This window comes from Salvelinus sp. IW2-2015, unplaced genomic scaffold, assembly GCF_002910315.2.
Source record: "Salvelinus sp. IW2-2015 unplaced genomic scaffold, ASM291031v2 Un_scaffold2752, whole genome shotgun sequence".
NCBI lineage: Eukaryota > Metazoa > Chordata > Actinopteri > Salmoniformes > Salmonidae > Salvelinus > Salvelinus sp. IW2-2015.
In genome coordinates, this window is record NW_019944055.1 from 73,725 (window position 1) to 97,379 (window position 23,655).

The following is a 23,655-nucleotide window of genomic DNA, read 5'->3' on the forward strand; positions in this document are numbered from 1 at the left end:
CAATTGAGGCGGTCACCGTTGTCCTAGTACTAAATGACTGTCTCACCTGTGTTCCTAGTATAATAACGTCCCTACATGTTCCTAGTATCATAGCTGTCACCCGTGTTCCTGTAAAGGATAGACTGTCATGTCCAGTATAGAGTCTCCTATGCTATAAATAGACTGGTCACCTTGTTTCCTAGTATAATAGGACTGGTCACCTTGTTCCTAGTATAATAGACTGTCACCTAGTGTGTTCCTAGTATACAAGTAGCTGTCCACCTTGTGTCCTAGTATACATAGAGCTGTCCACGATTGTTCCTAGTATAATAGGACTGTCACCTTGTTCCCTGAGGTATAATAGACTTGTCCACCTTTGTTCCTAGTATAATAGACGCTGTCAACCTTGTTCTAGTTAACTAGACCTGTCACCTTGTTCCTATTGTATATAGACTGTCACCTGTGGTTCTAGTATAAATAGACTGTCACCTTGGTTCCAGTTGAACGTATTAGTATATAAGACTGTCACCGTTGTTCCTAGTATAACTAGACTGCACCTTGTTTCATAGTATGAATAGGACTGTCACCTTGTTCCTAGTATAATAGACTGTCACCTTGTTCCTAGTATAATATACTGTCACCTTGTTCCTTGCTGTAGATCATCATGAGACAGAAGTTGCGTGACAGTCCACAGATGGCTCTGGTAGGGAGAGCCAGTAGAGAGCCAAACCTTTCTCCATGGGGCTGGCTGAAACACACTGCAGGGTCTGGAGAGCTGGGGGAGCCCACATACTCACCCCACTTCAGGCCCTTGATCCAGGACAGGGGACTCTGTGGAGGGGGAAGAGAGAGAAGGATGATTATTCTACAGCACTGCATGGCCCCACCCAGACCCATATCGTTTCAATTCACTTCGATTAAATCTTCATGTAGTAAAGACCACTTAGCAACACCTGTTTTTCAGGGAGACTACGCTACACTTCTCCATAACTCCCCAGTTTGAACTTTGACCTATCGGGTAGACTATGGGAAGATCTCAGTTGCATACTCCTCGAGTCCTCTCTCCTTGTCTCCTTCTCAAAACCCATTGGATGACCCTGGTGTCTCTGAAGGCCAGCTGCACCAGGAGGCCGTAACACCGACACTAAATACAACCCCTAACCTTTGACCTTTGACCTACCGGGTAAACTATATCTTTGACCTGTTCCCTGGTCTCTCTGAAGGCCAGCTGCACCAGGAGGCCCATGGCAGCAGGAAGCTCTCCCTCCATGAGTCTGGGTCCGGCTCTGCTGATGTGGGATGCAGAGAACAGCTGTCTGGGCGTCTGTCCGTACGTCTTGATCATGGTCTCCAAAGCACGCCGCTGCACCGGGTCCTCCACTGACGACACGTCCATACCGAAATACGTCTACGGACCAGGGGAGAAGAATCTAATTTGACTAAACTTGTCAAACAGTTAAAATACAAGCTAATGTCTCTTCTTGTCCAAGGTCATGCTCATTAGGGAACACGTTCTGCAACGGTAAACCAAAACCCAATGTTCATTTTTTTTGTCCAAATCCAGTCCCTCTCTGTTCCCGTTCCATTTAGTGKAATATATATGGCCCAGGCATAAAGAGCTACTCACAGCTGGGTGGAATACGTTGATGGCATGTACAGCTGCCTTGCCCTTCTGTTTCAACCCAAACACCAGGTCAATCCACTGACAGAGGGTCTGAGAGACCTGGTCTGACTCCAGGGCCTGGCGGTGGATTAGGATGAAGAGACGAGGGTCGTTCCTCGCCCAGGGTGGCAGGTTGACGTGGTTCACACGCTCACTGTTTTGACGCACACCAAAGTCAAAACCTGGAGGATGACAGAGACACATTGGAAAGAGGAATGGAGGTGCTAACTGTTAAAACATTTCTTACTGTTTAATATGGGCGTCTACTGTAAAACATTCTCTACTGGTAATATGGCGTCTACTGTAAACTTTCTTACTGTATATGTCTACTGTAAAACATTCCTTACTGGTAATATGGGCGTCTACTGTAAAACATTCCTTACTGGTAATATGGGCGTCTACTGTAAAACATTCCTTACTGGTATGGGCGTAAAACATTACTGTAAAACATTTCTTACTGGTAATATGTCTACTGTAAAACATTCCTTACTGGTAATATGGCCGTCTACTGTAAAACATTTCTTACTGGTAATATGGGCGTCTACAGTAAAACATTCTTACTGGTAATATGGGCGTCTACTGTAAAACCTTCCTTACTGGTAATATGGGCGTCTACTGTAAAACATTCCTTACTGGTAATATGGGCGTCTACTGTAAAACTTCCTTACTGGTAATATGGGCGTCTACTGTAAAACCTTCCTTACTGGTAATATGGGCGTCTACTGTAAAACATTCCTTACTGGTAATATGGGCGTCTACAGTAAAACATTTCTTACTGGTAAATGGGCGTCTACTGTAAAACCTTCCTTACTGGTAATATGGGCGTCTACAGTAAAACATTTCTTACTGGTAATATGGGCGTCTACTGTAAAACCTTCCTTACTGGTAATATGGGCGTCTACTGTAAAACCTTCCTTACTGGTATATGGGCATCTGCTGTAAACCTTCCTTACTGGTAATATGGGCGTCTACTGTAAACATTCCTTACTGGTAATATGGGCGTCTACAGTAAAACATTTCTTACTGTTAATATGGGCGTCTACTGTAAAACTTTCCTTACTGGTAATATGGGCGTCTACAGTAAAACATTCCTTACTGGTAATATGGGCGTCTACTGTAAAACATTCCTTACTGGTAATATGGGCGTCTACAGTAAAACATTTCTTACTGGTAATATGTCTACTGTAAAACATTTCTTACTGGTAATATGGGCGTCTACAGTAAAACTTTCCTTACTGGTAATATGGGCGTCTATTGTAAAACATTCCTTACTGTTAATATGGGCGTCTACTGTAAAACTTTCCTTACTGGTAATATGGGCATCTCCAGTAAACATTCCTTACTGGTAATAGGGCGTTACAGTAAAACATTCCTTACTGGTAATATGGGCGTCTACTGTAAAACATTTCTTACTGTTAATATGGGCGTCTACAGTAAAACATTCCTTACTGGTAATATGGCGTCTACTGTAAAATTTCTTACTGTTAATATGGGCGTCTACAGTAAAACATTTCTTACTGTTAATATGGGCGTCTACTGTAAAACATTCCTTACTGGTAATATGGGCGTCTCAGTAAAACATTCCTTACTGGTATAATGTCTACTGTAAACATTTCTTACTGGTAATATTGGCGTCTACAGTAAAACATTTCTTACTGGTAATATGTGACCAACCGGCTGGGTTTCTGTACAGCACTTTGTGACATCAGCTGATTTAAGAAGGGCTATATAAATACATTTGATTGATTGATTCGGTCGTATGAAGCAAAAGTTGAGATTGTGTTTTTTTTTAACATTGGATAAGAGCTAGAAAATGGTATATTATACACTACAGTTGAGGAACAATGGGAAAGTAATTCTGCTTTGAAAGTTGATAAACTCGTAACGCCACTTTAAGAAAACGGCACTTGACTATTTTGGTACACCTACTGGAGAGCTCTTCTTTGTCTYCACCCATTCAGCATCGTTCACACCCTCTAAAGCTTTARCTTGTCCTTGTTAATGCAGATAAAGAAGAGCTTCAACTTCCTAATCATAGCCTCAATTTTGTCCCGCACATTGAATATAGTTGCGGAGTCCCTCTAATCCTAGATTCAGATCATTCAGCCGAGAAAAAGTTCCTTGGTGTCAACGAGTATGYATACTCCGGTTTGGGAATACCTATAATAAAATATATACATATAATACTAAACAGATTATGGACCAAATCAAATGGAATTTGTCACATGCGCCGAAAACAACCTTAGTGAAATGCTTACTTACAAACCCTTAACCAACAATGCAGTTCAAGAATAGAGTTCATTCTTATTTATATTTACATTTAAGTCATTTAGCAGACGCTCTTATCCAGAGCGACTTACAAGTTGGATGGCTTGGGGGCAGTATTTCGACATCTGGATGAGAAGCGTGCCCAAAGTAAACTGCCTGTTACTCAGGCCTAGAAGCTAGGATATGCATATACTTGGTAGATTTGGATAGAAAACTCTCTAAAGTTTCCAAAACTGTTAAAATAATGTCTGTAAGTATAACGGAACTGATATGGCAGGTGAAAACCTGAGGAAAATCCATCCAGGATTTTTTTGATGTGAGTAGTTTTCAATTTAATGCCTATAGAGTATCTAAATGGTTAGGAACCAGATTGCAGTTCCTATGGCTTCCACTAGATGTCAACAGTCTTTAGACATTGTTTCAGGCTTGGTTTCTGAAAAATGAAAGAAGAATGAGACCTTTCCTCAGGGACTGAGGAAGAATGCAGAGCTGGTTTGCGCGCATGACCGATTGCGCGCCCTTCGTTGTTTTTCCTTTCTATTGAATACGCTTTTGTCCGGTTGAAATATTATCGATTATTTAGACAGTAGCAACCTGAGGATATAATTATAACATCGTTTGACATGTTTCGACGAACTTTACTAGTACTATTAGGATGTTTTCGTCTGCATGTTTTGACCGCCATTGAGCCTGTGGATTACTGAACAAAACGTGCCAACAAAACAGAGTTTTTGGGATATAAAGAGGGACTTTATCGAACAAAACAAACATTTATTGTGTAGCTGGGACTCTTGTGACTGTAACCAGATGAAGATCTTCAAAGGTAAGCGATTAATTTTATCGCTATTTCTGACTTTCGTGACTCCTATACTTCGCTGGAAAATGTTTGTAGATGTTGCCATGTCATTGGAAGAATCCTGGAACATATTCCAGTCTGTGCTAGCAAAGCAGTCCTGTAGGTTAGCATCCGCGTCATCTGACCACTTCCGTATTGCGCAAGTCACTGGTACTTCCTGCTTTAGTTTTGCCTGTAAGCAGGAATCAGGAGGATAGAATTATGGTCAGATTTGCCAAATGGAGGGTGAGGGAGAGCTTTGTGTGGAGTAAAGGTGGTCTAGAGTTTTTTGTCCCTCTGGTTCCACATTTAAAGTGCTGATAGAAATTAGGTAAAACTAATTTAAGTTTCCCTGCATTAAAGTCCCCGGCCACTAGCAACTTCCGCTTCTGGATGAGCATTTTGTTGTTTGCTTATGGCCTTCCTGAGTGCGGTCTTAGTGCCAGCCTCGGTTTGTGGTGGTAAATAGACGGCTACGAATAATATAGATGAGAACCCTCTTGGTAGATAGTGTGATCTACAGCTTATCATGAGGTACTCTACCTCAGGTGAGCAATACCATCGAGACTTCTTTAATATTAGACAACGAGCACCAGCTGTTATTGACAAAGACACCCCCCCCCCCACACCTCGTCTGACGTAGCTGCTCTGTCCTGCCGATGCACGGAAAACCCAGCCAGATCTATATTATTCGTGTCGTCTTTTAGCCACGTCTCGGTGAAACATAATATATTACAGTTTTTAATGTCCCGTTGGTAGGATAGTCTTAATCGTAGATCGTCCAGTTTGTTTTCCAGTGATTGCACGTTGGCCAATAATACAGAGGGAAGTGGTGGTTTACCTACTCGTCGGCGAATACATACAAGGCACTCCGCCCTCCTCCCCCTTTTTCTCTGCCTTTTCTTCACACAGATGACGGGGACCTTGTTTCGACAAAGCAGTATATCCTTCGCGTCGGACTCATTAAAGAAAAATCTTTGTCCAGTTTGAGGTGAGTTCTGATGTCCAGAAGYTCTTTTCGGTCATTAGAGACGGTAGCAGCAACATTATGTACAAAATTAGTTACAAACAATGAAGAAAAAACACTAACAAAACAGCTAGGACCGTTAAATAGGCAAGTCCACCACCTTGGCTACTATGTTTACTATTAACATTCTCCTAAACATTGCTCTTCTCTGTTGACCCGGAAAGTCAGCGGAGGTTATAAGAGGAGTCGTTGTGGCCTATTCTACTACTCTCTTTGTTGTCCAGAAGAACATTCAAGGGAGGTATAGAGGAGTGTGTGGTGATTCTCCAACTCAAATTCTGTATGACCAGCATGAACTCGTGGGAGGTATAGCGGTGTGCTGATGGTCTATTCTCCTAACCCTCTACTGATTGAACAGTGAACTGCAGACATGGGTATAGTGAGATGTGTGGTCTATTATCTAAGCTCCCTCGTCACTCGGATATGACCGCAGGAAAATCAGTGGGAGGTGTAAGAGGGTTAACAGACCGAGTATATCGAGGATTGTGTGCCATCGGTCTTCCTCTCGGCTTGACCAGGAACTCAGGAGGTATAAGAGGAGTTTCAGACAGGTATAGAGATGTGTTGTGGTCTATTCTCCTACCCTGCTCCCTGAATTCGAGGTTGGAGCCAGAGTGAACTGCGGCGGAGGTATAGACGCCGAGTTACAGAGAGGTATAGAGATGTATCGGGTGGTTGGTTCTTTCCTCTCGGTTGACCAGGAACCAGGGAGGTATGAGGAGTTACAGAACAGGTATAGAGTGTGTGTGTGTTATCTTGACTAAATCTCTCGTTCTAAGCTCCGTGACCTACAGTCTAGATGACACAGGTATACGGCAAGTACTGAGGTAATATGAGCTGTGGTGTGGTCTCCATGTGCCTTTTGTCGCTCTAGGTTTTTGAGCTGGGTCTGTTGTAATCAGTGGAGCCTACTGGGATTAGATTGTATATTGAGGTACGATGTGTGTGGATATATTTCCTCCTTGCCGCCAACCTCTCGTGTTGACCAGGAACATTACACGCGCGAGGGTCATTAATTCCCGAACGGCAGATTATTTACTGAGGAGTGACAGTCTAAGAGATGGGACTGTGTGTCGGTCTCACGTTCTCGCACTATACCTGTCTCGCGGTCGTACGTGTGAAAAGCGCAGAGTGAACTCTTTTGGCGGCATGTTGTTGTATCACCTCAGAGGACGTTACAGACAGGTATCACGAGAAACTAAGCTTGTTGTTGGTGTCCCGCATCTCTTTATACTCATAGAATCTATAGTTTGTCTCACAACAAAGAACTGAACTTCTCTGAAGAGGAATAAGGTTGATTATGTTCAGTATTTCAGGATACTCACGGTACTTCTCCGTCTACTTTCTGAGCGTATGTTTGCATTGAGCTCTCTGAACGAGAGAAGAGTAGCATTTGCCATACGTTATATTTTCTCATTATGTGTGGGAGCGCTGTCAGATGTTCAGGGATAGTTGCATTTAATTCAAGAGCCTCATGAGTCTGGAATCACCTATCTTACACCACTAATATTATAAACCTGTAGGCTGATGATGACATAAGGACCGAACAGCAAGGCCTCGTTTTTAGTGTTTGTGTGTGAATGAGGCAGTAACAGCCTCTTACATATTTGTCTCCAATCATTTTGGTGAATTGCAAGATACCGTCTGCATATTCTCCTCAACTTGACTTTATATCAACAAAGATGAGAGGCTTCGGAGGAAGAGCATTGGAAACGAACACGAAGCAGAGAAGAAGAAATGGAAGAGGGGCACGAAGAGAGGGGGATACAGAGGGCCGGAATGAGGAGAAAGTGTTGAGTGTGAGGGGCAGAGAGTAGTACAAGTCCTAATCAGCAGGCAAGTCACTTATCGTATGGTGCCCAATTAGTCCACTTTGTGTGAGCTCAGAGTCCATACTAGATTTACGCCGAGTGTCGTTAAACTATCGCACGGAGCTGAGGCATACACAAGATGTTGTACAGACCTAGGATAATCTGCATCAATACAGTAACTACAGATTGGCAGTGATCAGTCCCATACAGGAAGACAGACTACATGTGTACGTCTAAAGTCACATAGATAACGGAAGTGGGCTATGATCTCAAGCCTACAGCAATAGTCCTTCCTAGGTCTAAGCATCCCGACTAACTCAGAAAATGATTTCATTGAGACTCCACGATATAGGCGTGATCATAGGCCTCACCAGGATCTGCAGAAATAAATCTATTACCATAAAGAATGGCAGATGCCACGATCCAAGCCTCAGTAGAGGGATCAAAGTGTACTTCATCTTGAACTACAATTACAGATGTGCAGTGATCAGCTACGTCAAGGATCATTGCTAATAACCCACACACTAAAGAAATGGTTCAGTGTTAGAGACGCTCAGATAATGGCATAAAGCTAATACAAACAAGTCAAGAGTTGGAGAGGTTTGAATAGATGTCCGTGCATTGATCCATTAAAGCAATTCTCATGTGTTGGCTACAACACATACTCCAACTGTTTATAGGCGAGATATGAGTTAGCCTCGCTCAAGGGCTTCTATGCTTACCACTAAATATAGTACTCACCGGATGTGCGTTGATACAAGAGTCAATCAGGATAACATATAGACTATTTAAATTAACTACCAATTCAAAAGATGGGACAGTCGATAGCCCCTCAGGATCATGCTTATAACACAATACACACTCTAAGATGTGCAGTAGGATCAGCTTCAGTATCGGCGGGAATTATAACACACTGATACTAGATGCTGTAGTGATCAGCCTTCAGGCATTCAATTGTATGCTAATTTTGCAAAATACTGGTATTGTGCAGATAGATCCATAGTCTCAAACTGATGCTATGCTCATATTAACAATCGAGATGGCAGTGATCGTCACTACCTCACGCGAATTTCATGCCTATAGGATAACCCAATTAACGAAGGAATGGATAGTGGCTAGCATGCACCCGGATCATATGTACATTTATACAACTAACACAGTGGACAAAGTGAATCAGAGTTGCTATCAGGATTCAGCGCTCGACAACACAATAAGATAGCGCCAAGATGATTCAGTACTCCAGTACTAGCATCTACTGCTAATTTTGACAGGAAAATCTAAGATACTCACAAGTATTGGCAGTCGATCATGCCTCATCTAAGGAGTATGCATAAGAAGATAAACTAAAATACAGATGGCAGTGATCAGCCTCAGCCTAAGGATCATGCTAATAACACAATACAGATGGCAGTGATCAGCTCAGGATACATGCTAATAACACAATACAGATGGCAGTGATCAGCCTCAGGATCATGCTAATAACACAATACAGATGGCAGTGATCAGCCTCAGTGGCATATGCTATATAACAAAACTTACAGATCGGCTACAGTGAGATTCAGACTAACAGATTATGCTAATAAACAATACAGATGGCAGTGATCAGCCTCAGCTCAGGATCATGCTAATAACACAATCACAGATGGCAGTGATCAGCCTCAGGATCATGCTAATTAAAACACAATACAGATGGCAGTGCGTCATAGTGCTACATAATATGGATCATGATGCTATAATAACACAATACAGAATGGCAGTGATCGCCTCAGCACGTCAGGATCATGCTAATACAACAATACAGTATGGCAGTGATCAGCCTCAGGATCATGCTAATAACAATAAGCAGATGGCAGTGACTGAGCCGCTCAGGATCATGTAATAACCAATACAGATGGCAGTGATCAGCCTCACAGGATAACATGCTAATAACACAATACAGATGGCAGTGATCAGCCTCAGCCTCAGATCATGCTAATAACACAATACAGATGGCAGTGATCAGCCTCAGGATCATGCTAATCAAAAAATACAGATGGCAGTGATATGAGCCTCAGCTCCAGTCATGCTAATCAACACAATACAGATGGCAGTGATCAGCCTCAGGATCATGCTAATAACACAATAAATTGATGGCAGTGATCAGCCCTACGGATCATGCTAATAACCAATATACAGATGGCAGTGATCAGCCTCAGGATCATGCTAATAACAACAACATACAGATGGCAGTGATATCAGTACAGGATCATGTATAACACAATAACAGATGGCAGTTGATCAGCCTCAGGATCATGCTAATAACACAATACAGATGGCAAGTGAATAGCTCAGGATCTGCTAATAACACAATACAGATGGCAGTGACAGCTCAGCCTCAGGATCATGCTAATAACAACAATACAGATGGCAGTGATCAGCCTCAGGATCATGTAATAACACATATCAGATGGCAGATCGATCGCTCAGGATCATGCTAATAAACACTTCAGATGGCAGTGAATCAGTCATCAGGTATAGCTAATAAACAATACAGATGGAGTGTCAGCCTCAGGATCATGCATGAATACACATACAAGATACGGCAGTGATCAGCCTCAGATCATGCTATAAACACAATACAGATGGCAGTGATCAGCCTCAGGATCATGCTAATAACACAATACAGATGGCAGTGATCAGCCTCAGCAGGATCATGACTAATATAACAACAATACAGATGGGTGATCAGCCTCAGGATCATGCTAATAACACAATACATATGGCAGTGATAGCTCGGGATCATGCTCAAATAGACACAATACAGATGGCATGTAGACAATCAGTGCAGGGCCTAAGGATCATGCTAATAAACAAATACAGATGGCAGTGATCACGCTCAAGTCATGCTAATAACACAATACAGATGCGTCAGCCTCAGGATCATGCTAATAACACAATACAGATGGCAGTGATCAGCCTCAGTGATCATGCTAATAACACAATACAGATGGCAGTGATCAGCCTCAGGATCATGCTAATAACACAATACAGATGGCAGTGATCAGCCTCAGGATCATGCTAATAACACAATACAGATGGCAGTGATCAGCCTCAGCCTCAGAGATCATGCTATAACACAATAACGATGGCAGTGATAGCCTCAGGATCATGCTAATAACACAATACAGTAGGATAGTGATCAGCCTCAGGATCATGCTAATAACACAATACAGATGGCGAGTGATCAGCCTCAGGATCATGCTAATAACACTACAGATGGCAGTGATCAGCCTCAGGATCATGCTAATAACACAATACAGATGGCAGTGATCAGCCTCAGGATCATGCTAATAACACAATACAGATGGCAGTGATCAGCCTCAGGATCATGCTAATAACACAATACAGATGGCAGTGATCAGCCTCAGGATCATGCTAATAACACAATACAGATGGCAGTGATCAGCCTCAGGATCATGCTAATAACACAATACAATGGCAGTGATCAGCCTCAGCTGCAGATATCTAACACAATACGATGGCAGTGATCAGCCTCAGGATCATGCTAATAACACCAATACAGATGGCAGTGATCAGCCTCAGGATCATGCTAATAACACAAATACAGATGGCAGTGATCAGCCTCAGGATCATGCTAATAACACAATACAGATGGCAGTGATCAGCCTCAGGATCATGCTAATACACACATACAGATGGCAGTGACCAGCCTACAGGATCATGCTAATAACACAATACAGATGGCAGTGATCAGCCTAGCATCAGGATCATGCTAATAACACAATACAGATGGCAGTGATCAGCCTCAGGATCATGCTAATAACACAATACAGATGGCAGTGATCAGCCTCAGGATCATGCTAATAACACAATACAGATGGCAGTGATCACGCCTCAGGATCATGCTAATAACACAAATACAGATGGCAGTGATCAGCCTCAGGATCATGCTTAATAACACAATACAGATGGCAGTGATCAGCCTCAGGATCATGCTAATAACACATACAGATGGCAGTGATCAGCCTCAGGATCATGCTAATAACACAATACAGATGGCAGTGATCGCCTCAGGATCATGCAATAACACAATACAATGGCAGTGATCAGCCTCAGGATCATGCTAATAACACAATACAGATGGCAGTGATCAGCCTCAGCCTCAGGATCATGCATATAAACACAATAACAGATGGCAGTGATCAGCCTCAGCCTATGACTAATAACACAATACAGATGGCAGTCAGCTCAGGATCATGCTAATAACACAATACAGATGGCAGTGATCAGCCTCAGGATCATGCTAATAACACAATACAGATGGCAGTGATCAGCCTCAGGATCATGCTAATAACACAATACAGATGCAGTGATCAGCCTCAGGATCATGCTAATAACACAATACAGATGGAGTGATCAGCCTCAGCTAGATCATGCTAATAACACAATACAGATGGCAGTGATCAGCCTCAGGATCATGCTAATAACACAATACAGATGGCAGTGATCAGCCTCAGGATCAGCTAATAACACAATAACGATGGCAGTGATCAGCCTCAGGATCATGCTAATAACACAATACAGATGGCAGTGATCAGCCTCAGGATCATGCTAATACCACAATACAGATGGCAGTGATCAGCCTCAGGATCATGCTAATAACACAATACAGATGGCAGTGATCAGCCTCAGGATCATGCTAATAACACAATACAGATGGCAGTGATCAGCCTCAGGATCATGCTAATAACACAATACAGATGGCAGTGATCAGCCTCAGGGATCATGCTAATAACACAATAGCATGGCAGTGATCAGCCTCAGGATCATGCTAATACACAATACAGATGGCAGTGATCAGCCTCAGGATCATGCTAATACACAATACAGATGGCAGTGATCAGCCTCAGGATCATGCTAATAACACAATACAGATGGCAGTGATCTTTTTTTGCGGTGAACACGAAAATAGCAATTCTTAAGATGAGAGGGGTTTCCGTCAGCTACATTAGCAGTACACATCTGTGCGGGTGTCTTACCCTGGTAGGCCAGGAACATCTTGGTGAATGGAGGCATGCGAACCAGGAAGTGTAGCACAGTGCCAGAGTTGGAGTAGTGAGATCCATAATGGTACGGCTGGACAGGAGGCATGGGGTCGTCCTCATGCGCTCCTTTACGATACTCCTCCTCCAGGTACTGGAAGAGGTAGAAGCTCCAGTTTATGCGACGTGAATACATTAGAAATACTGATCTCGTATTCAAGAGAAGCAGTAACACAGTAAGGCTGTATCGAGCGGTTTACCTTATAATTGTCCACATAGCGATCCTCCTTCTCTTTAGACTGGACTGCTATGGGCTTGTTCAGGTTCCTGAAAACAGTCCAAAAGAGAGAGAAAGAAAAAAGGTCAAACTTCCTGTTCTGTTTTTCTTTGGTCTGTAGTACCAATTAACACGTCAGTTCGTTATAACACTGACCCCTGAGCTAACCGCGTTAGTACTATAACTGACCTGTAGATGGCGCTGTCCCCCAGGTCCAGTGTCTCTGAAATGTAGTCCTTCAGTATGAAGGGGAAGACGGGGTACTGCATCAGGTCGTTGAAGCTCCGCCCAGAGTGCTTGTTGAGGTGCGTCAAGTACTCAAAGTTACTGATCTGCCCCGAGCCCCACAGGTGTGTTAACGCCGTGATGTTACCATACTCCAGGAGGTTGGGAAGGTCAGAGGTCAGGATGTTGTGGTACACGTCATCGCGGAACTACGGAAACAGGAAATTTAAAATCTAGTTTTATTGCGTAAATTGTGTAATACTTTTTAAGCCATCACTTTTTTTTTTAGCTAGCTGCAGCTCAGTATTGTGTTATGTTAATGCTAGCTGATACAATCACTTTCCACTAGCATTGCTACATGCTACAAAATGCTAGCCAGGAGATTACATACTGAACAAAAACATAAATGCAACAATTTAATTACATTTCTTTATGAAATCAGTCAAATTAAATAAATTCAATCTATTGATTAGATGACTGGGAATACAGATATACAGTTGAAGTCAGAAGTTTATATACACTTAGCCAATACATTTCAACTCAGTTTTTCACAATTCCTGACATTTAATCCTAGTATCAATTCCCTGTTTTAGGTCCAGTTAGGATCACACTTTGTTTTAAGAATGTGAAATGTCAGAATAATAGTAGAGAGAATTATTTATTTCAGCTTTTATTTCTTTCATCACATTCCAGTGGGTCGAAGTTTACATAAACCAATTAGTATTTGGTAGCATTGCCATTAAATTGTTTAACTTGGGTCAAACATTTTGGGTAGCCTCCCACAAGCTTTCCACAATAAGTTGGGTGAATTTTGGCCCATTCTCCTGACACAGCTGGTGTAACTGAGTCAGGTTTGTAGGCCTCCTTGCCGCACACGCTTTTTCAGTTCTGTCCACAAATTATCCATAGGATAGAGGTCAGGGCTTTGCGATGGCCACTCTAATACCTTGACTTTGTTGTCCTTAAGCCCATTTTGCCACAACTTTGAAGTATGCTTGGGTCATTGTCCATTTGGAAGACCCATTTGGACCAAGCTTTAACTTCCTGACTGATGTCTTGAGATGTTGTTTCAATATATCCACATCATTTTCCTTCCTCATGATGCCATCTATTTTGTGAGGGCAACCAGTCCCTCCTGCAGCAAAGCACCCCACAACATGATGCTGCTTCACGGTTGGGATGGTGTTCTTCGGCTTGCAAGCATCCCCCTTTTTCCTCCAAACATAACGATGGTCATTATGGCCAAACAGTTCTATTTTTGTTTCATCAGACCAGTGTACATTTCTCCAAAAAGTACGATCTTTGTCCCCATGTGCAGTTGCAAACCGTAGTCTGGCTTTTTTAATGGTGTTTTGGAGCAGTGGCTTCTTCCTTGATGAGCGGCCTTTCACGTTATGTCATATAGGACTATATTTTACACATTTTATATAGATACTTTTGTACCTGTTTCCTCCAGCATCTTCAAGGTCCTTTGCTGTTGTTCTGGGATTGATTGTATTTTTCACCAAAGTACGTTCATCTCTAGGAGACAGAATGCTTCTCCTTCCTGAGCGGTATGACGGCTGCGTGGTCCCATGGTGTTTATACTTGCGTACTATTGTTTGTACAGATGAACGTGGTACCTTCAGGCGTTTGGAATTGCTTCCAAGGATGAACCAGACTTGTAAAGGTCACAATTTTTTTCTGAGGTTTTGGCTGATTTCTTTAGATTTTCCCATGATGTCAAGCAAAGAGGCACTGAGTTTGAAGGTAGGCCTTGAAATACATCACAGGTAGACCTCCAATTGACTCAAATGATTCAATTAGCCTATCAGAGCTTCTAAAGCAATGACATCATCTTCTGGAATTTTCCAAGCTGTTTAAAGGCACAGTCAACTTAGTGTATGTAAACTCTGACCCACTGAATTGTGATATAGTGAATTATAAGTGAAATATCTGTCTGTAAACAACTGTTGGAAAAATGACTTGTGTCATGCACAAAGTAGATGTCCAACCGACTTGCAAAAACTATAGTTTGTTAACAAGAAATTTGTGGAGTGGTTGAAAAACGAGTTTTAATGATCCAACCTAAGTGGATGTAACCTTCCAACTTCAACTGTACACTGTTGCTCGCAGATACCATAAAAAAAATGGGCCTCAGGATCTCGTCAATATTTTTATGCATTCAAATTGCCATCGATAAAATGCAATTGTTGTTCGTTGTCTGTGCTTTTCCTGCCCATACCATAACCCACCGCACCATGGGGCACTCTGTTCACAACGTTGAATCAGCAAACCTCGCCCACACGACGCCATACAAATGGTCTGCGGTTGTGAGGCCGGTTGGGCATACTGCCAAATTCTCTAAAACACGTTGGAGGAGGTTATGGTAGAGAAATGAACATTAATTCTCTGGCAACAGCTCTGGTGGACATTCCTGCAGTCAGCATGCCAATTGCTCGCTGCCTGAAACTTGAGACATCTGTGGATTGTGTTGTGTGACAAAACTGCAATTTTAGAGTGGTCTTTTATTGTCCCCAGCACAAGGTGCACCTGTGTAATGATCTGCAGTTTAATCAGCTTCTTCTTCTTCTTAAATCTAAAAAAGATGGGGAGATGCTGAACTATCAACCCTGGTGTGGAGGGCCAGCAGGAGACCCTGTGCTCTGTAGTCTACCCTACCTTGGTGGTGTGGAAGGGCCAGCAGGAGACCCTGTGCTCTGTAGTCTACCCTACCTTGGTGGTGTGGAGGGCCAGCAGGAGACCCTGTGCTCTTGTAGTCCATCCTACCTTGGTGGTGTGGAGGGCTAGCAGGAGACCCTGTGCTCTGTAGTCTACCCTACCTTGGTGGTGTGGAGGGCCAGCAGGAGAACCCTGTGCTCTCTAGTCTACCCTACATTGGTGGTGTGGAGGCCAGCAGGAGACCCTGTGCTCTGTAGTCATCCTACCTTGGTGGTGTGGAGGGCTAGCAGGAGACCCTGTGCTCTGTAGTCCACCTACCTTGGTGGTGTGGAGGGCCAGCAGGAGACCCTGTGCTCTGTAGTCTACCCTACCTTGGTGGTGTGGAGGGCTAGCAGGAGACCCTGTGCTCTGTAGTCCCTCCTACCTTGGTGGTGTGGAAGGCCAGCAGGAGAGTCCGTCCGTTGGTGAGGAAGATCTCTACAGCGTTGTCTCTGAGCTGCCACCACCTCTTGTGGACCTCCTTTATCTCCTCATAGGTCCAGGAGAACGAGGCTGCCTCCGTCTCCCCGTGGACACTCTGTCACAACACACACACAGTGAGCAGCCAGACGACAACACCTCTATCCTAAATGTGCAGGTGGAGAGAAAGGGTTACCTGGTTGTCATGGGCGTCAGCTGCGTTATCYTCCACGAAGTACATCCCAGACTTCCCTGTGAATGCAGAGGGTCAAAAGGTCACTGTGTGAGAAGAGCACACACACACCARTAAATAGAGGCTTAGGCAGCCTCAATGGGACCTTGTCCAGAGCAAACTGACTGGACAATAAAGCTAGGAGGGGGTGTGGTCTCCTACCCAGTAGCAGCTCTCCGGAGGTCTCTCTGGAGGGAGCGACACTGATGCAGCGTCTGGTGAATCTGATTGGTTCGCTGGTGGCCTTGTCTTTCACCGTGGAGGAGAAGGAGGAGTGGGTCTTATCCTCAAACAGGAAGGATAGTGGAGCCCGCGCTGCCGGGTCTGAAAGGAGAGATAGACAGACAGGGTCAAACAGGAAGGACAGTGGAGCCCACGCTGCYRGGTCTGAAAGGAGAGATAGACAGACAGACAGGAACAGACAGGGTCAGACAGGATCAGACAGACAGGTCAGACGGGATCAGACAGACGGGATCAGACAGACAGGATCAGACCGGGTCAGACAGACAGGATCAGACAGACGGGATCAGACAGACAGGATCAGACCGGGTCAGACAGACGGGATCAGACAGACGGGATCAGACAGACAGGGTCAGACAGACAGGGTCAGACCAGGGCAGATATGATCAGACCAGGATCAGACAGACAGTGTCAGAGACAGGGTCAGAGAGACGGGATCAGACAGACGGGATCAGACCGGGTCAGACAGACGGGATCAGACAGACAGGATCAGAGACAGGGTCAGAGATGGGATCAGACAGGCGGGATCAGACAGGATCAGACAGGGTCAGACAGATGGGATCAGACAGACGGGATCAGACAGACGGGATCAGACCGGGTCAGACAGGCGGGATCAGACAGGGTCAGACCGGGTCAGACAGACGGGATCAATACGCTGGATTAAATCATAGCGGGTTTCCAGATAGTGCTCTCATAAGCGAAAATTAAGAAAAAAATGAAAAGCTCTTTATTGCAGCTGTTAGAATGTCATCCCTAGTGGTGCTGAAGATCAGACTGACTAATCATTATTATTAAGATCAGACTGACTAATCAATATTATTAAGATCAGACCTGACTAATCATTATATTAAGAATCAGACTGACTAATCATTATTATTAAGATCAGACTGACTAATCATTATTATTAAGATCAGACTGACCAATCATTATTATTAAGATCAGACTGACTAATCATTATTATTAAGATCAGATTGACTAATCATTATTATTACTAGATTTTAAATGTATGTCTGGCTTGCGTCGGTCTTTGAGCAGGTACTTGTTGGGGATGGTGAGGGTTAGGGGTTATGGTTAGAGTTATGGGTTAGGGTCAACGTACCGTCTGGCTTGCGTCTGTCTTTGAGCAGGTACTTGTTGGGGATGGTGAGGTAACACCTCTGCAGCCGTCTTCTCTCCCTGTTGGGTCCCTCTGTAGGGTCCAGCTGCCAGGAAGTAGGGTACGACATCTGGTCATACCACACAGCACTGAAAAACAAATCAAATAGTATTAGCAACCCAGTCACTCTATTATAAACTGGTTACCACAATTATAAACTGGTTAACATTATAAACTGGTTACAACATTATAAACTGGTTACCATCATTATAAACTGGTTACCAAACATTATAAACTGGTTCCCAACATTATAAACTGGTTACAAACATTATAAACTGGTTACCAACATTATAAACTGGTTACCAACATTATAAACTGGTTACCAACATTATAAACTGGTTACAATCATTATAAACTGGTTACCAACATTATAAACTGGTTACCAACATTATAAACTGACACTTATTCTGGTTCCCAACATTATAACTGGTTCCAACATTAGAAACTGGTTACAAACATTATAAACTGGTTACACATTATAAACTGGTTACCAACATTATAAACTGGTTCCAACATTATAACTGGTTCCCAACATTATAAACTGGTACAACATTATAAACTGGTTACCAACATTAAAAACTGGTTACCAACATTATAAACTGGTTACCAACATTAATACACTGGTTACCATCATTATAAACTGGTTACCAACATTATAAACTGGTTTACCAACATTATAAACTGGTTACCAATTATAAAACTGGTTACCAACATTATAAACTGGTTACCAACATTATAAACTGGTTACCAACATTATAAACTGGTTACCAAAAAACATTATAAACTGGTTACCAACATTATAACCTGGTACCAAACATTATAAACTGGTTACCAACATTATAAACTGGTTCCAACATTATAAACTGGTTCCAATAAACTGGTTACAACATTATAAACTGGTTACCACTATACCAACATTATAAACTGGTTCCCAACATTATAAACTGGTTCCCAACATTATAAACTGGTTCCCAATAAACTGGTTACCAACATTATAAACTGGTTCCCAACATTATAAACTGGTTACCAACATTATAAACTGGTTCCCAACATTATAAATGGTCCACCCACATTATAAACTGGTCACAACATTATAACTGGTTCCCACATTATACACTGCCAACTATAACTGGTTACAACATTATAAACTGGTTCCAATTATAAACTGGTTACCAACATTATAACTGGTTACCAACACTGTAACTGGTTACCAACATTATAGAACAGTAAACAGTCATTAAGAGATATGCATCTGTTCACAGATATATATATACACTGCTCAAAAAAAATAAAGGGAACACTTAAACAACACAATGTAACTCCAAGTCAATCACACTTCTGTGAAATCAAACTGTCCACTTAGGAAGCAACACTGATTGACAATAAATTTCACATCTGTTGTGCAAATGGAATAGACAAAAGGTGGAATTAATAGGCAATTAGCAAGACACCCCAATAAAGGAGTGGTTCTGCAGGTGGTGACCACAGACCACTTCTCAGTTCCTTGCTTCCTGGCTGATGTTTTGGTCACTTTTGAATGCTGGCGGTGCTTTCACTCTAGTGGTAGCATGAGACGGAGTCTACAACCCACAAGTGGCTCAGGTAGTGCAGTTCATCCAGGATGGCACATCAATGTGAGCTGTGGCAAGAAGTATGCTGTGTCTGTCAGCGTAGTGTCCCAGAGCATGGAGGCGCTACCAGGAGACAGGCCAGTACATCAGGAGACGTGGAGGAGGCCGTAGGAGGGCACAACCCAGCAGCAGGACCGCTACCTCCGCTTTGTGCAGGAGGAGCACTGCCAGAGCCCTGGCAAAATGACCTCCAGCAGGCCACAAATGTGCATGTGTTGCTCAAACGGTCAGAAACAGACTCCATGAGGGTGGTATGAGGGCCAACGTCCACAGGTGGAGGTTTGTGCTTCCCAGCCCAACACCGTGCAGGACGTTTGGCATTTGCCAGAGAACACCAAGATTGGCAAATTCGCCACTGGCGCCCGGTGCTCTTCACAGATGAAAGCAAGTTTCACACTGAGCACATGAGCACATGTGACAGACATGAAGAGTCTGGAGACGCCGTGGAGATTGTTCTGCTGCCTGCAAACCATCTCCAGCATGACCGGTTTGGCGGTGGGTCAGTCAATGGTGTGGGGTGGCATTTCTTTGTGGGGCCGCACAGCCCTCTCATGTGCTCGCCAGAGGTAGCCTAACTGCCATAGGTACCGAGAATGAGATCCTCAGACCCCTTGTGAGACCATATGCTGACACATGCCATTTGTGGCCTGCTTGGAACTCCCTCCCAGAACTCCACCGTCGTTGTGTGAGTTGTGTAACTCCCCCTCCCCAGACTCTACCCGGTCCTGTGTTGAGTTGTTGTGTAACTCCCTCCCCAGTACTCAACCGGTCCTGTGTGAGTTGTGTTCAGTATAACTCTCCTCCCCAGTACTCACGCAGTCATGTGTGAGTTGCTGCCCAGTACTCACTCGGTCTGTGTGAGTTGCTGCCCCAGGTACTCAACCGGTCGTGTGTGAGTTGCATGCCCCCAGTACTCACCGGTCATCGTGTGAGTTTTTGCTCCCCATACTCACCGGTCGTGTGTGAGTTGCTTGCCCAGTACTCACCGGTCGTGTGTGAGTTGTTCAGTATAACTCTCCTCACCCCAGTACTCACCGGTCGTGTGGTGAGCTTGGCTGCCCAGTACTCACCGGTCATGTGTGAGTTGCTGCCCCTAGTACTCACCGGTGTGTGTGAGTTGCTGCCCCAGTACTCACTGGTCGTGTGGTGATTGTTCAGTATTAACTCTCCTCCCCCAGTACTCACCGGTCGTGTGTGAGTTGTTCAGTTACTCCCCTCCCCCAGTACTCACTGGTCGTGTGTGGAGTTGTACTGCCCCAGTACTCACGCGGTCGTGTGTGAGTTGTTCAGTATAACTCCTCCTCCCCAGTACTCACCGTCCTCCTGTGTGAGTTGTTCAGTATACTCTCCTCCCCAGTACTCACCGGTCCTGTGTGAGTTGTTCAGTTATAACTCTCCTGCCCCAGTACTCACCTGGTCCTGTGTGAGTTGTTCAGTATAACTCTCCTCCCCCAGTACTCACCGGGTCGTGTGTGATTGTTGTATAACTCCCCTCCCCAGTACTCACTGGTCGTGTGTGAGTTGCTGCCCAGTACTCACGGTCCTGTGTGATTGTCGTATAACTCTCCTCCCCGTACTCCGCGGTCCTGTGTGAGTTGTTCAGTGTAACTCTCCTCCCCCAGTACTCTCCGGTCCTGTGTGAGTTGTCAGTATACTCTCCTCCCCAGTATCACGGTGTGTGTGATTGTTCAGTATACTCCCCTCCCCAGTACTCACCGGTCCTGTGTGGTTGTTCAGTATAACTCTCCTCCCCACATATCACCGGTCGTGGGTGAGTTGTTCGTATATCTCTCCCCAGTACTCACCGGTCGTGGTGAGTTGCTGCACCAGTTCCTGCAGTGTCTTGAGGCCGCTGAGATCTTCTTATAGAGTCCTCTGATGTGCTGGATCACTTTCTTCCTCTCCATACCCTGTCTCAGTGACACATTCTGGGTGATGTCGGCTGCGATCTTAGAGATGTCCTTGGACTTACCGTCCAGACGCTGGATCAGACTGGAGAAGGAGAGAGACGGACAATACATTGGTTTGAAACATTGTTTAGAATCCTTGCCGCTGTTCTTGGTTTTCTGAATTCCTCTCAAAGTACATCAGAGCTGAGGATCCATTTTCAAATGTCCCTCCCTCTCACGCTCCTCTCCAATGAGCCTTTGAGGGAATGGAAGGGAACATAGACGGGGAAGAGCACAGGATTTGAACTGGTACGTAAGACCACGAGCTTCTGGAGTCTAAACGAACCAATCTTTCCGCTTCACCTTTTTCTGTGTGTTGGAAATTTTCTTCTCCCGAGGCCAGTTTACTGCTCTTCTCATCGCCTCGTATTTCAGGCTGTTCTCTGTGAAGATGAAAGCGGACCATGAAATGAGACCCGTGAGATGAAAACGGGAACAAGGGCTGGGACCGTGAGATTGAACGGGACAGGGCTGGGACCCGTGAGATGAACGGGACAGGGCTGGGACCCGTGGATGAAACGGGACAAGGGCTGGGACCGTGGAGATGAAACGGGAACAGGGCTGGACCCGTGGATGAAACGGGCACAGGGCTGGGACCGTGGGATGAAAACGGGAAAGGGCTGGGACCCTGTGGGATGAAACGGGATACAGGGCTGGGACCCTGGGGATGAAACGGACAGGGCTGGGAACCCGTGGGATTAAACGGGACAGGGCGGGACCCTTTTGTGGGATGAAAGGGACACGGGCTGGGACCCTGTGGATGAAACGGGACAGGGCTGCGGACCGTGGGATGAAACGGACAGGGCTGGGACCCGTGGAGATGAAACGGGACAGCTGGGATGGAAACGACGGCTGACTGGGATGAAACGGGACAGGGCTGGGACTTGTTGGATGAAATGGGAAGGGCTGGGACCTGTGGGATGAAACGGGACAGGGCTGGACTACCCCAGGACTCAGACAGTTGTAGTTCCAGAGTTGAATCCCTACGTTGGCCAGACTGGTCTAGCAATGTTATAGGGTTAGGGTAAGGTCAGGATGTCAAGGTTAGGGTCAAGGGTCAGTGATGTCATAAGGTATAAGCGTCAGATGTTGGTTAGTAGTCAGCGGTTAATGGTCAGGTAAGGTCAGTGATGTCATAGGTAAGGTCAGCGATGTTTATAGGGTTAGGGTAAGGTCAGATGTATGTTAGTAGGTAGGTCAAGGAGGTCAGCGATGTTATTTGGTAAAGTCGGAGATGTTATAGGGTAAGGGTAAAGTCAGAGATGCTATAGCGTTAGGGAAATTAGGAACACCTTGTTCTGAGGAACGACCATCAGAACAAGCCTCAGTTCGTCAGGTCATGGACTCTACGCAGGTGTGAAAGCGTTCCAACAGGGAGCTGGCCCATGTTGAATCTCCACAGGGAATGCTGGCCCATGTTGACTCCACAGGGATGCTGGCCATGTTGACTCCACAAGGGATGCTGCCGCATGTTGACTCCAGCAGGGATGGCTGGCCCATGTTGACTCCACATGGATGCTGCCCATGTTGACATCCACAGGATTTGCTGGGCCCCATGTTGACTCCACAGGGATGGCTGGCCCATGTTGACTCCAGGCAGGGATGCTGGCCCATGTTGACTCACAGGGATGCTGGCCATGTTGAATCCACAGGGATGCTGGCGCGCATGTTGACTCCACAGGGATGCTGGTCCATGTTGACTCCACAGGGATGCTGGTCCATGTTGACTTCACAGGGATGCTGGCCCATGTTGACTCCACACGGGGATGCTGGCCCATGTTGACTTCCACAGGGATGCTGGCCCCATGTTGACTCCACAGGGTGCTGGCCCATGTTGGACTCCAAGGGATGGCTGGCCCATGTCTGACTCCAACAGGGATGCTGGCCGCCATGTTGACGTCCACAGGGATGCTGGCCATGTTTGACTCCCCACAGGGATGCTGGCCCAATGTTTTGACCTCCACAGGGAGCTGCCCATGTTGACTCCACAGGGATGCTGGCCCATGTTGACTCCACAGGGATGCTGGCCCATGTTGACCTCCCACAGGGATGCCTGGGACCCATGTTGCTCCACAGGGATGCTGGCCCCAGTGTTGACTCCACAAGGGATGCTGGACGCATGTTGACTCCACAAGGGATGCTGGCCCATGTTGACTCCACAGGATGCTGGGACCATGTTGACTCCAACGCTTCCCACCAG

At 44.9% G+C, this 23,655-nt stretch overlaps 1 protein-coding gene across 1 annotated transcript in view; it reads right to left on the minus strand.

Moving 5' to 3' along the window:
- Nucleotides 1-175: 175 nt before the first annotated feature.
- Nucleotides 176-23,655, minus strand: part of LOC112074671 (lysosomal-trafficking regulator) — a 27,624-nt gene continuing 4,144 nt past the window's right edge. The window contains exons 4-14 of the mRNA XM_070440621.1: nt 17,819-17,964; nt 16,642-16,803; nt 16,444-16,499; nt 16,213-16,365; nt 13,092-13,336; nt 12,886-12,952; nt 12,623-12,779; nt 1,607-1,824; nt 1,160-1,387; nt 567-810; nt 176-227 (exon numbers count right to left, since the gene is read on the minus strand). Of these exons, the coding sequence (XP_070296722.1) occupies nt 601-810; nt 1,160-1,387; nt 1,607-1,824; nt 12,623-12,779; nt 12,886-12,952; nt 13,092-13,336; nt 16,213-16,365; nt 16,444-16,499; nt 16,642-16,803; nt 17,819-17,964 (1,642 nt within the window). The 3' untranslated portion in view covers nt 176-227; nt 567-600. The remainder of the gene's footprint in view (nt 228-566; nt 811-1,159; nt 1,388-1,606; nt 1,825-12,622; nt 12,780-12,885; nt 12,953-13,091; nt 13,337-16,212; nt 16,366-16,443; nt 16,500-16,641; nt 16,804-17,818; nt 17,965-23,655) is intronic.